Raw genomic sequence first — 12,636 nt, forward strand, 5'->3', positions numbered from 1 at the left:
CTACCTACAAAGCATGATATGCTATAATACCGAAGCCAAGCCGATTAGGTGCTTACACCAGCAGTATACCAAAGATAAGTGAAAACAGTTACCTTTTCACTTTCTGTATCAAGCGCAGAAGTGGCTTCATCCAGTAGGAGAATTCTTGGCTTGCGGATTAGAGCACGAGCGATAGCAATGCGTTGCTTTTGGCCGCCAGAGAGCTGGGCCCCTTTGTCACCCACAGATGTGTTGTATTTCTATGGATAAAAATCAGTTCATAAATGCACCCAGACAATGATGGCAATCCCATTAGGTACACTGCAGTGCAGTAAGACTTGTTAACAATTCCAACATTTCTGAAGTCTATGTTTATTTGATTAAGGTAAGGGTCAGCGATACATTTATTGGACTACTAAAAATCACAAATATCTTCTTTGGATTGTGTACAAAGACCAGACTACTTCTCTTTTCTATTGATCTGATGTAGTATTTGATCTTCTGGTCTTGGGTTATAGCAGCACTGGTCAGAGACGAGTGTAATGCCAATTATTCAGTGGCTAGGAGTATGATTTCATCTGCATTGTACATGCCAGCAATTTCCAAAACAGAGGAAGACCACAAATTGTCTCTTTACTGGCTTAGTAAGAGACCACATCCAATAAACATGAACAGTTGAACAGCAACTCTTTGGTGGCAGGGGGTGAGACATATAAATCGTGAGACATATAACCATATAAACATTATTATTATCTGTGGTATGCTGTGATGTAAATATCAGTGCAAATCCAATGTAAACGAAATGATAAGAAATAAATAGACTCAAATAGCCAGGCCTTCTGCAGAATGTCAATAAAGGTTGGTCAGAATAAGAATGAGGCTCTTAAAGTTTTAATTTGTAAACTGTCCAGAGTAGTATTTCCACTAAAGGGGCAGTATATAAATCAAATTAATAAAAAAAAATTATGAAACCACTGCTTATGAACTTATTTGGGGCTGCATGAATCCAGATAAGAACAGAATGAATGTGAACCGGACCTGTAACCAGATTAAACAATTGTAATCAGTCATCTAAATTTAAATTTAATTAAATTCATGCATGCATGGAAAAATGCTAGTATTTCTGATGGGAGAAGCCTGCTTTTCGTTGTATAGCAGGCATGCTGGAAAAGCATTTCCTTCCCCATGAAGTTAGACAGCGAAGTTCAGTCATGCAGGCCTCTACGCTGTTCACTAGGCACCCACAGCTACACCCACAAGGAGCTGGCAGGCGTTTGTACCCGACTGCTGGGGAAGGGAGAGCACAGAGAGATCACAGCACACTAGAGGGGGAGAAACACAGTGTGCTTTACAGTCATCTTTCAGCATCCGTTCTGGTCAGGTACCCGAGTGGATATGCAGAACTGTATGTTACAGTTAAACAGCATGATGAGGCCGTAGGGAATTCTTCCAAAATGGTTAAGCCAATTCCCCCTCCACTATAGTTAGTAATTCATACTAAAGAAATCAGACAATGTAATCATTATAGAAAGAGCATTTTAGCCATATTATTCCCTGGTCCATGTGTTTTTAACACAAACACTGTATTGTAAATCAAAAACCTGTTATCCTTTACAAAGACATTTTGTTTCACTTTCATGTCACACCTAACTTTGAAGTCTACAGAGGCTGAACCAAAAGCTTGAGAAAGTTTCAGACTGCAGCACCCAGAAACCAGCAGCTAGCTAGCTGGCAGAATAATTCTGGGAATTGTGAGAAAGGCACTGATTTCAGTAAAGCTTGAGGAAATGCACTGAAGACTGTAGGGAACGACATTTGACAAAGGCACTCACCTCTGGTAAAGAGTCAATGAAGGAGTGTATGTTGGCTGCTTTTGCAACTTCAATGATCTCGTCTAAGGGTATCTCTTTGCTGTTATCGCCGTAGGCGATATTCTCGGCTATGCTGCAGTCAAACAGGACTGGCTCTTGGGACACGATCCCTATCTGGGACCTCAGCCACTGGATATTCAACTCTTTTGCACTTTGGCCATCTAGTTGCTAGAAAATAAAGAATTTAGAAGCAGGTTAAGGAATTCCATTAAGTATAAAACTTGGCCAACATTTCTGTGATTAAAATGGAAATTATCAAGGTTTCCAAAAGGATTATCATCACTGTTCAAAGATAAATTGAAGAGAAGAAAAGCCACATATATTGCCTTGAACTCAGTTCAGGAAAGATAGAACAAGGACATAACAATAGATATAGAGTACATAGAATAAAATCAACCGTAACTGAATGGAGGAAGATTACTACTACTACTACTACTACTACTACTACTACTACTAATAATAATAATAATAATAATAATAATAATAATAATAATAATAATGATAATGATAATGATAATGATAATGATAATGATAATAATGTGTCATCAAGTCAATTCTGATTTATGGTGACCCATTTCAGAGTTTTACTGGTAGATAAGTGGTTTATCATTGCCGTCATCTGGGGGCACCCTGAGACTATGTAGTTTGCCCATGGCTGCAAAGGCTGGCTTTACTTGCAGGAGGCCCAGTGGGTAATTGAACTTCCAACCTTTGGCTGTACAGCCAGATACCTAAATAACGGAGCTATCCAACTGGTGGGAGATTAAGGACAGAAAAAAGAAAAGGGAAAAAGACTTGTTTGTGCAAATCACAGTGAAGCTGGAATCTGTTGTCAAAAGGGTGAAGGGCCACCAACTTAGGAGGGCGATCAGATGGGCAAACAGCTCCCTATTTCAGTTGTGTCAAGGATAATATTCACAGTGAGGCAGAACAAGGCCTACGATAATCAGCAGCCATATTTTACAGGTGTGCAGAATGCTGAATCATGCAGTCTGGGATGATGCAATGTCCACACTGATTGGTTGTATGTAAATGTGTATGTGTATAACTGTGTGGACATGTGGAGAAGATGTTGGATCTCTTCTAATGAATGTGATGCTGTCATGCTGCCGGTTTGTACTGCTAAATTTCTGTATATACTGTAAATAGACTTGGTGTCGGAAGAAGCTGTCTTTGTCTGTGTCATTCAACTGGACTGCCTGGACCGAAAAACTCTGCTAACTTACACCAACAAGTTCAATATGAAATAAGTTGAAGATTTGGGTCACTTTCCAGTGACTACATGGGTTTTCAGTAATATCAATTCATCTTGCCCCTTTTCCAAACTGTCCCGCTGCTTTCTGGGACAGGGCTAGGGTTGCAGGTTTATTTGGTGCAATTGGGGGCTCTCTTGGTGCTCTTCTTCTGCAGCCCATGCAACTGCTAATCCACTCCCAAATGGAGCTACGTTCTCCGTGGTGATGACCCTGAGATGTAAGCAGTGGGTCTTGACCTCATTAACCCAGCACAATCTTTGATACATTGGAGGCACCCTTCAGTGCTGGTATTAAATCTGATGCAGCGCTGACTCATTGGGAGGAGTTTTTTTAAAGGGGGGGGAGAGGGTCACCATGGCCAGTGGGGGCATGACTAAACCAAAAGGGGAGAAAACTGGAGCACCCTGAAGTGCTGTCTGGATCTTTCTCATGAGAGAAGAAACAGCTCCTGTGTGAATGAAAGGATTGCTCAAAAGTAAGGTAAAATAGATTGCACCAAAGATAAGAGCCTTTTAAGGAGAAACTCCAATGCATTGATGAAAACAAAATAAAGGGGAAATTGAGTTCTCTCTCTGTGTGTGTGATAGAGGGAGAAATAGAAAGTGAGTGAGTGAGAATCAAATTGCTGATTGAAAACTACTCTTTCGTTGTGTTGCTGATTATATCACATTATTAATTTAATTACTTGCAGTCAAATCAATTTGGCAACACATCCAGGGTTTTCTAGGTATGAAGTAGTTGGAAGTGGTTTAACAGACCATCTTTCTCATGGCACATGACCCCCCCGGCGCGCGCACACGCGCGCACGCGCACACACACACACACACACACACACACACACACACACACACACACACACAAACACACCTGGTGAGCTCTGCTCCCCACTCTTCTGGGAAACACAGTGGGGATTAGAATTCCTGGGCCTTGGCTCCACAGCTTGCTGCTCAGACCCACTGAGCTATGCCAGTGGACTATACTGTACACCAGCTCAGTACAGCTCAATAAAATGCGTCAGTCTTGTGAAGAAAACCGAACTGACCCAAAACCAACAAACTTACCACTTCTCCATTTAGGGGATCGTAAAATCTTTCAAGCAACTGGACCACTGTACTTTTCCCACAGCCGCTGCTTCCCACAAGAGCCAGGGTCTGGCCCTTGTCGACTGCGACACTCAGGCCTCGGAGCACAGAGACGTCTGGCCGAGTGGGGTAGTTGAAGGCCACTTTCTTAAATGCTACATTGCCATTAAATCTCTCCTAGAATTAAGACAACAATTCAGGTTTTAGGGGAAAAAGCAGAATGATTGTGCAGAGAAACATAGGACTGCAAACAACACCTGTTTTTCATGAACAGAAAGACTTCCTTTTATGGAAGATGTACATCTCGACTTTCAGAGACATCAAATACTCCCCCAATACACCCCAGCTCAGCCAATTCAAAGAGATTCCTCCAGTCCTCTAGGGAGCATTTTCACTGTGCTGCCTGAAGGAGTTGCCATATAATGAGGGAGGCAGGGGGATCTACTTCCACCAGCCTAGCTGCATATACTTCAGTATGAATCCGAATCCAAATGTGTTGAAAATGCCACTAAGAGGGGGCTGGGTTTCATCCTTGCAACTTCATCTGGTTGGAATTAGCCTGCCCAGCACACTCTCTTTCTGGATCTTTCTATAACTTCCAAGATTTTAAGAACTAGGCATCTGAGGCAGTTGGGGCTGAGCATATCCCCAGCATGAAGGGTGGTCTTTTTCCCTCTCTTGGAACCTGACGGAAAATAATCAAATAGCTGTCAGGATAGCGACTAACCTCTACCAAACTAAGATGAAGACTGCTAGTCTATCTTAATTCAAGCGAAGCCTCCAACCAGCAGGCGGAACTTTTCCGTATAGTCCGCGATCTATCTGGAGTTGGTCATAGTGACTGGCCTCCCATTAGCATCTCACCTGACCAATTTGCAGCCTTTTAAAAATCAAAAGCGGAGGCCATCCGCTGGAATCTTACCCCCTATTTGAAAACAGTGGATCGAGCAGAGACATCCAGCACTCTGTCTTGCCCGATGAGACTTAACCACTTTCAGCCTGTGATGCCAGACATGGTGGACAAAACGCTTGACCGCTGTCATGCCACCACCTCCTCCCTTGACCCTTGCCCGGCCTGGCTAATCAAAGCAGCCAGGCCTATAGCGTCTGAATGGGCTATGGCAATAATTAATGGGTCTCTCCAGGAGGGTAAGGTTTCCCTTGCCCTCAAGTTTAGGCCCATTAGGAAGAAACTGAACTTGGCGGTGAACGATATTGGTAATTATAGGCCCATTGCCAATGTTTCTTTCCTCAGCAAGGTAGTTGAGAAGATGGTGGCCGATCAGCTGCAGGCTTTTCTGTATGAAACCAATGCCCTGGATCCATTCTAGTCGGGCTTCAGGCCGTGCCACGGCACAGAAACAGCATTGGTCGCCCTGTTTGATGACCTACTGAGGGAGGCCGACAGGGCAAAATGTCTCTGCTGGTCCTCCTCGATATCTCAGCCGCCTTTGATACCGTCAATCACGGTATTCTCATGGGGAGGCTCTCCGAGTTGGGAATCAGTGGCCTGGCTCTTGCCTGGCTCCATTCCTTCTTGGAGGGCCGTTCCTAGAAAGTGCAGATTGGAGAGACTTTCTCAGCCCCATGGATCCTCAATTCTGGGGTTCTGCAGGGCTTGATTATCTCTCCAATACTATTTAACATCTATATGAGGCTGCTGGGAGGGGTCATCAGGGGATGTGGGGCTTCGTGTCATCAGTATGCTGATGATACTCAGCTCAACATCTTTTTTCCAACAACAGTGGATGTTGTTTCGTCCCTTGAGCACTGCTTGGGAGCTGTTCAGAAATGGAAACAGGAGAATGGACTGAGGCTGAACCCAGGCAAGATTGAGGCCTTTCGGGTGGGTGTCCCAGACATCAGTGGTATACCATCATGTTTTCCCCACTCTGACTACCTTGCATTGGCTGCCCTTCATTTCTGCATTGATTTCAAAGTTCTTACGATTGCATATAAAGCCCTAAATGGTTTAGGACCTTGATATCTGGCATAGCGCCTTCTCCCACCCAGTTCTGCCAGAGTCACTTGTTCCAGCCAGGCCGGGCAGCTGAGGGGTCTAATGCCAAGGGAGGTCCGGAAGGAAAGGACAAGGAACCAGGCCTTCTTGGCAGTGGCCCCTCGTCTTTGGAACAACTTGCCAGTGGAGAGTCGCCTGGCTCCCTCTCTGGGTGTTTTCAGGAATAAACCTAAAACCTGGCTATTTGGGCAGGCTTTCCCTTCTGCCGTATCTTAATTTCTTACACTTTCGCCACATTGGATCTATAATATATGTTTTTTGGTTTTGTTGTTTTTAAATTTGTAAACCGCCCAGAGTAGACCTTTGGTCTAGATGGACTGGACAGAAATCCAATAAAATAAATAAATACAGTGAGGTTTATTCACATCAAACCAAACAAGTGAGGAGCTGAAAGGCAGAGAAGGAGGCTGAGCATGTATATAAATTGAGACAAAGTGGTCGCATCCTGGATTAGTGGGTGTAGCAATAGGTATCTCATAAAACCCCAACCACAAAGTAACAGAAGCAAATACTAAAATGTTCTATATGGTAGGAAAGGGATCAACTTACAAGCTTCAGTCCTTCATCATTGTAGTTATCGATTGATGGTACTCTTTCAAACAGCATGAACATGTGGGCAGCAGATATCTTTGCTTTGGCATAATCAGGTGTAAGTGAAGAAGCCTGTCCCAAGGCCATAGCACCAAAAACAATACAGGAGAATACCCTGGGAGTGGAGGGGAAAAACAAGGGTTACCATTCATATAGGCTGGAATCCTATTTGTGTTTCCTTAAAGTTTGTACATCACAACTGACTGCAGTTAATCGATGAAGCGCCAGTCAGATGGATCTGGGTTGTGTAATCAGGCATATGATCAGGCAGGTAGCCAAGATGTACCCCAGCAGCTCATCAATTAGTTGCAATTAGCCATGTAAAGTTACACAAACCACATGTGAACACCAATAATGTTCTTGCCAGTGTAGGATCACCAGGTAAATTCTTTGTCATATAATTTCTTTTACCACATCTGACCATAATAAGGATTCTGGCCATTATGTGCTGCTGAAAAGTTCAACCACAATTTTGTTGTTGTTGTTTATATGTATTTTGTTGATATAACCTAGTACCAAACAGCCACTAAAAAGGAGAATGGCCCAGCACAGGAGGGGCAATGGATCAGGACCACAATCAGCAGTGTTCCTTCATTTGAAGGAAAAAGGACACTCATTTGATGACCAAGATCATTTTGGACCAAAAAGATAGCTGGTTTGAGAGAGAGGTCAGGGAGGCCATACATGTGCATATACAAAATCCCTAACTCAACAGAAGTGGAGGCCTTAGGTACAATCTGCCTCCTGTTTATCATTCTCCCCTTTCCTCCATCCCCAGAAAGATCAGGACCACACCCAACAGAAAGCCACTGTTAACAACTGTTAATGATGCATGGCAATGGGTGGAGAAGGACTGCAAAGGTGGGATTTTCACTCACCCCCCCCCATCCTTTGGTCATTTATTCATCTAAGGAGCATATTCAGACTAGAGAGAAGTGAAACCAACGTGGAGGATATATCAGGGGTCTCCTACCAACTCTCTTCAGAATGAAGAAGCTACTTGGATGAATAGCGAAATATTTCAATCTAATAAGAAAGAAGTCCACTTGCCATGATTCAACTTCCAGGAGATACTTTGTTGGCTTTCAGCTCAGTGAAGTGATTTCCTAGTGGCCAAGAAATGGCTGCTGAGGCAAGCGAAACAAAGCTTCTCCTGGATCCCTGATTAGCCCAACGTCAATAACAAGCATTTCCTTTTTTGTCCATTTGTTTCAAACCATTTTTGGCTAAGGCAAAGTTTGGGAACTATATCCTATTTTAAAAGAGAATCATTCCACCCAAAGGTGCAATTCCCTTCATTTATTTATTTTTCTCCTTTTTTTCCAAATGAAAAATATTTTGGTGCTGTAGGAGGTTCTAGGGGTCACAGACAAGGCTAGGAATGGACTGGGAGGAAACGTGCAACCCACAAAATGGTGACAATCCCAATCTTGTCATTGATTCTATCTGGGGACACACTTGTCTGTTCCACATATATATGTGCATATGAGGGTGTTAAAACAATTTCAGGCAATTCTGAGTCAAAGATAAATCTATGCATTAAAAGAGCCGATTTCACAATATTATAGTTGAAAAAGCACAGCTTGCTTAGACTAGATATACTTACAGGAAAACAGACTTAAATTCCATGTAATTTTCCTCCACTAGCCATGCACCAAATCGAAAACATCCTGCATAGGTAAAGTACATCATAGCCTGGGAAAGGCCAAAGGTCAGCCCATGAATGTGTGCTTTCTTTACAGAATTTCTGCAAAAGAAAATGGAGGAATGTTGTTTTTTTCTTCTTCTGCTGTTTTGTATACCTGAGTTTATATTACGATTAGCCCTATTCTGGTGTTTCCAATCTGGTTACTCTATACATGCAAGGAGGTGGAGCATGGTAGACCTCCCACCCTCGGTGGTTCTTGGCTCTATGAAAGCCTCTGCATCAGTGGTCCCCAACCTTGGGCCTCCAGGTGTTCTTGGACTACAACTCCCAGAATCCTTCACCACCACCTCTGATGGCCAGGATTTTTGGGAGTTGAAGTCCAAGAACGTCTGGAGGCCCAAGGTTGGGGACCACTGCTCTACATGATCTGGAATGCTGGAAGTTCACACCTATCCTCTAGGTTCTCTTTTACTCATTATTAGCTGCTTACAAGGGAGCAAAGATTTAATGATGATTGGCCAGAATCTTATAGTCGATTTATATTTCTGCAAAGAGAAGTACATATGATTTGGCAGGAAATTGGTGTTCATTAATGAGTTGCAGGTTGCATTCCTGCCAAGACGTATGCAATTTCCCTTATGAGAGCACATAAATCAACAATGAGATGGTGGCCATTACTTTTGAATTGCTTGTGCTAATTCAATCGTTAATTTTCTCTCTTCGAATCGGAATGTTATTGACAATCATTGTAGCTTTTTTAAGATTATCCTTTATCTTATTAACTTTGCGATGGTATTCTGCATTATTTCGTAATTCATTTGCTGCTCTGTTTTTCTACAATTGTGGAAATAAAAGTAAGGTGCAAACATGAAAATAAATTGTCCTTGGATTTCATTTGTAGAACTGTTTCTACATTCGTTCCCTCATTCTAAATATCCAGCTAGGTTTCACAACAGGTAGTGTTTAAGAAGAAAAAGCTCTTAGGGCCGGCCTGCAAAGTCTCAACTGAGGTGGGATGCATCAAGCTAAATAGATTCACGTAACATTGGGCAGAGATGCAGAGATCTGATACACCGTTTGGTGCAAATCTTGTGTCAAAATGGCAGACACCCTTCAAATGACTGTGTTTGGTTCACCCCCTGTTGAAAACAACAACACAAACAAAATCTCAACCCTTGCTGCCTCCTCCTTCCTCCTGCATGCTGGAGGAAGCTTTCAATTATTTTATTTTATTATATTTTCAATGTAGCACATCAGCACTATCCTAATAGACTTCAAAACAATTGTTTTACTTACTGCCAGGAGGATCAGAGGAAGTGTTTTGATTTCTCAATACTGTGAAATGGCTAAGCTGTCTTCTTAAGCCACTTAATAATATTGTGAAATAGAAACCAGCTGTCAAATTGGAGACAAGCTCTATTTGCCTGTGCTGGAAAGAAACCAAAATGGATTCTGCCCACTCCCAAAAATACTAGCCCTTGAGAGAGACCCACAAAGATGTGGACAGGAACACTCTGGGGATAGGCTGTTTCACTCCAGCAATTATGTCGTCTGAATGCTGGGAAAAGGAGGGAACCAGCCCGTCTGGGCAGTAGACCAAGCAGTGGGAAAAATACTCATTGGATCCCGCCTTAGTAACATGGTTGAGCCGTACAAGGCAAGGCAGAGTAAAAAGGAACAGTTGATTCTTCCTTTTCAAGTATTGGACAAACATGCCTGATTTGTTACCTGTATGGTCCCACCAGACTTTGCCCATACATGAATTCAAATTTTCTTTCCTGAGTGAGAGAGGCAACTGTTCGAATATTCCCTATTGCCTCTGTCGCAATCTGCAAAAAGAGGGGAATATGCTTTTAGAAAAACTAGCTTCCCCGATATCAGGTTCTCCTAGCAAGTCAGAATCTGTGAAAGAAGTAAAAAGAGCTGCTAGAAGAGTCTTGTTTACCTGGAAAACCCCCAAAAGGGTTGCCATAAGTCAGAATTGACTTGAAGGCACATTATTATTATTATTATTATTATTATTATTATTATTATTATTATTATTATTATTATTATTATTATTATTATTATTATTATTATTATTATTATTATTAAAGAGTTTTGGCCTTCCAGATGTTGTGGTACTCTCTCCCAATCAATGAGGAGGGAAAATGGGAGTTATAATTTAACAACTTCTGGAGGGCAACCTGCTTATAGAAGGTGGAAGTAACATGCTGTTGTAACAGACCACTCCATTTATGAATGCTAAAAACTGGACTTTGAGGCTTAATTGTTGGCACTTTCGGGTAACCGGCTTCACATAATATCCACAGAGCCCAACATTAACACAAGAGAAATGCCCTGTACTCCTAAAATGGCTGCTACATGAAGCATCTGCATTGTGTTGTAGGCAGAGCTTAAGAAATTTATTTCTTGAACAACAGTTCCCAGAATCCCCCAATGAATATAGCCAGAACGCCGAAAGTTGCCCAAAAATCCAGAAAGTAACTTTTTAAAATTCTAGTTCCAGGATGAAGGGGATGTAGCAAATGCAAGGATATTCTCCCATCTCTCTTCCTTCCGCAGCATCCTATCTGATTTTCTCCCATACAGAGAGTTGCTTATCTTCAAAAGATATTGGGGTTTGGGAGGCTACTAGGAAGGAATGCTAAAGAGGCTACGTATGTTCCCCTGTCTCCATGTGAACTAAAGCTCCTCTCTTTGTTGTGTGAATAACAGGGAGTTTTGAATCCAAAGAGTCTTCAGAAATAACATGGAGAGCTAAGAGCCACATCCTGCGCTGCGGCTCTGCTCCGCCATGTCACCTCTTCCAGAAACTAGTAGGGTGAATACTGAACGGTACAAGAAAGCAAACCTGGTACTGCCCACATAAGCTGACAAAAAGGCAGCAATAGATCATAAACCCAGGTATGAAAAAGCTGAAAAATAGCTTTGGGGAATAGAGGAGTACCCAGTCAGGAAGAATGTGAAAGGTAGTGTTCTAGAACAGTAATTCCCAACCAGGGGTCTCCATTTAGGGCAGGGGTGGGCAATTAATTTCTATAGGGGGCACATGAAAAATCTGAACTGTATTCGGGGGCCGAACCAACTTATTTAAAAATAAAATGAAGCAGTGATGTTATGATTGTTTTTATTTTAAACTTGTTAATCTTCACAAATGCTAAAGAGGTTTTTGGTGGTATGTTAAAGATAAGCAATTGATCAACTTTAGAAAAAAAAAAGCTATAAATGGTTTTGATGTTCAAAACTCTCCGCAGGCCGGACAAGAGTGGCTTGTGGGCCGTATGTGGCCCTCGGGCCACACTTTGCCCAGGTCTGATTTAGGGGTATGTGAAAAAAAGTTGAATAATGGCTGGAAAAGGCACATATTGTATGCCAACAGTGTAAACCCCTTGTTTATATCCTGAGCAATGAGAAACCCCTAGGCTTTTCTTTCTCTTCCTGCTCACCGCGTGAGAGCCCAGCAAATTGGCTTTAAATCCAAAATGATGTCCATTATGGACAGTATCAGAGGTGATGATGAAGCAAACTGAAGATGAGAGGGTGGAGATTTCCCCCTAGCCTAGCTCCCAATATGAAGGCTACCGTTTTTTGGAAATGGGCTGCCAAGGGGTGAGGAATTAAAGTTTGGGAATCACTGTTCTAGATTATCTTTTCCGCCACAAGAAAAACAGAAAGAAACAGGGCAAGACTTAAACTAGTGAAACGTGCAACAACGTGTTCACCCCTCCTACTCTCTCTTGTTCTTGTACTGCCCTCCTTCCACGCTACTTCTGTCGAGAGTTTAGATATCTGTTACAGATATCTCGTTACTTGTAACTAATGTGTTTCCAGCAACTAAAGCAAAATAAATACTACATTACAATTACAACTTAGCAAGGGATAACTTTATTAATTTTTCAGAGCAACTGCACTTTCCAGTCACTTTTACAATTAGGATTTCACTAAATGATGGAGGAAACATATTGCATGGATCAGAGACTGACTCGTGATGCTTAATCAAAAACAGAAAGAAGTTTGTGGGAAAACAACTAAACTGTAGTTACTAAAAGAAGATGAGTATTAGTATGCTATTTAATTATTTCTGAAAAACAGGAAAATAGAGACTTACATTAAAGTCATAACTCAAATATTAATTATTTTTCTTTTTAAACCTTGAAAGTGTTACTAAATATCTTTTTTTAAAAAA

General features: G+C 42.0%; 1 protein-coding gene across 3 annotated transcripts in view; it reads right to left on the reverse strand.

The window, feature by feature from the left end:
* The window catches only part of ABCB1 (ATP binding cassette subfamily B member 1), a 52,174-nt gene that overhangs the window by 1,373 nt on the left and 38,165 nt on the right, over window positions 1–12,636 (reverse strand). The window contains exons 22-27 of one of the 3 annotated variants that reach the window (XM_073003127.2): window positions 10,176–10,276; window positions 8,406–8,546; window positions 6,758–6,914; window positions 4,168–4,365; window positions 1,812–2,018; window positions 93–239 (exon numbers count right to left, since the gene is read on the reverse strand). In XM_073003127.2, the coding sequence (XP_072859228.2) occupies window positions 93–239; window positions 1,812–2,018; window positions 4,168–4,365; window positions 6,758–6,914; window positions 8,406–8,546; window positions 10,176–10,276 (951 nt within the window). The remainder of the gene's footprint in view (window positions 1–92; window positions 240–1,811; window positions 2,019–4,167; window positions 4,366–6,757; window positions 6,915–8,405; window positions 8,547–10,175; window positions 10,277–12,636) is intronic. The other 2 variants (XR_013537792.1, XM_078378677.1) reach the window with 2 other exon arrangements.

The sequence above is a fragment of the Pogona vitticeps genome, chromosome 6 (assembly GCF_051106095.1).
Source record: "Pogona vitticeps strain Pit_001003342236 chromosome 6, PviZW2.1, whole genome shotgun sequence".
In the NCBI taxonomy this organism is placed as follows: Eukaryota; Metazoa; Chordata; class Lepidosauria; order Squamata; family Agamidae; genus Pogona; species Pogona vitticeps.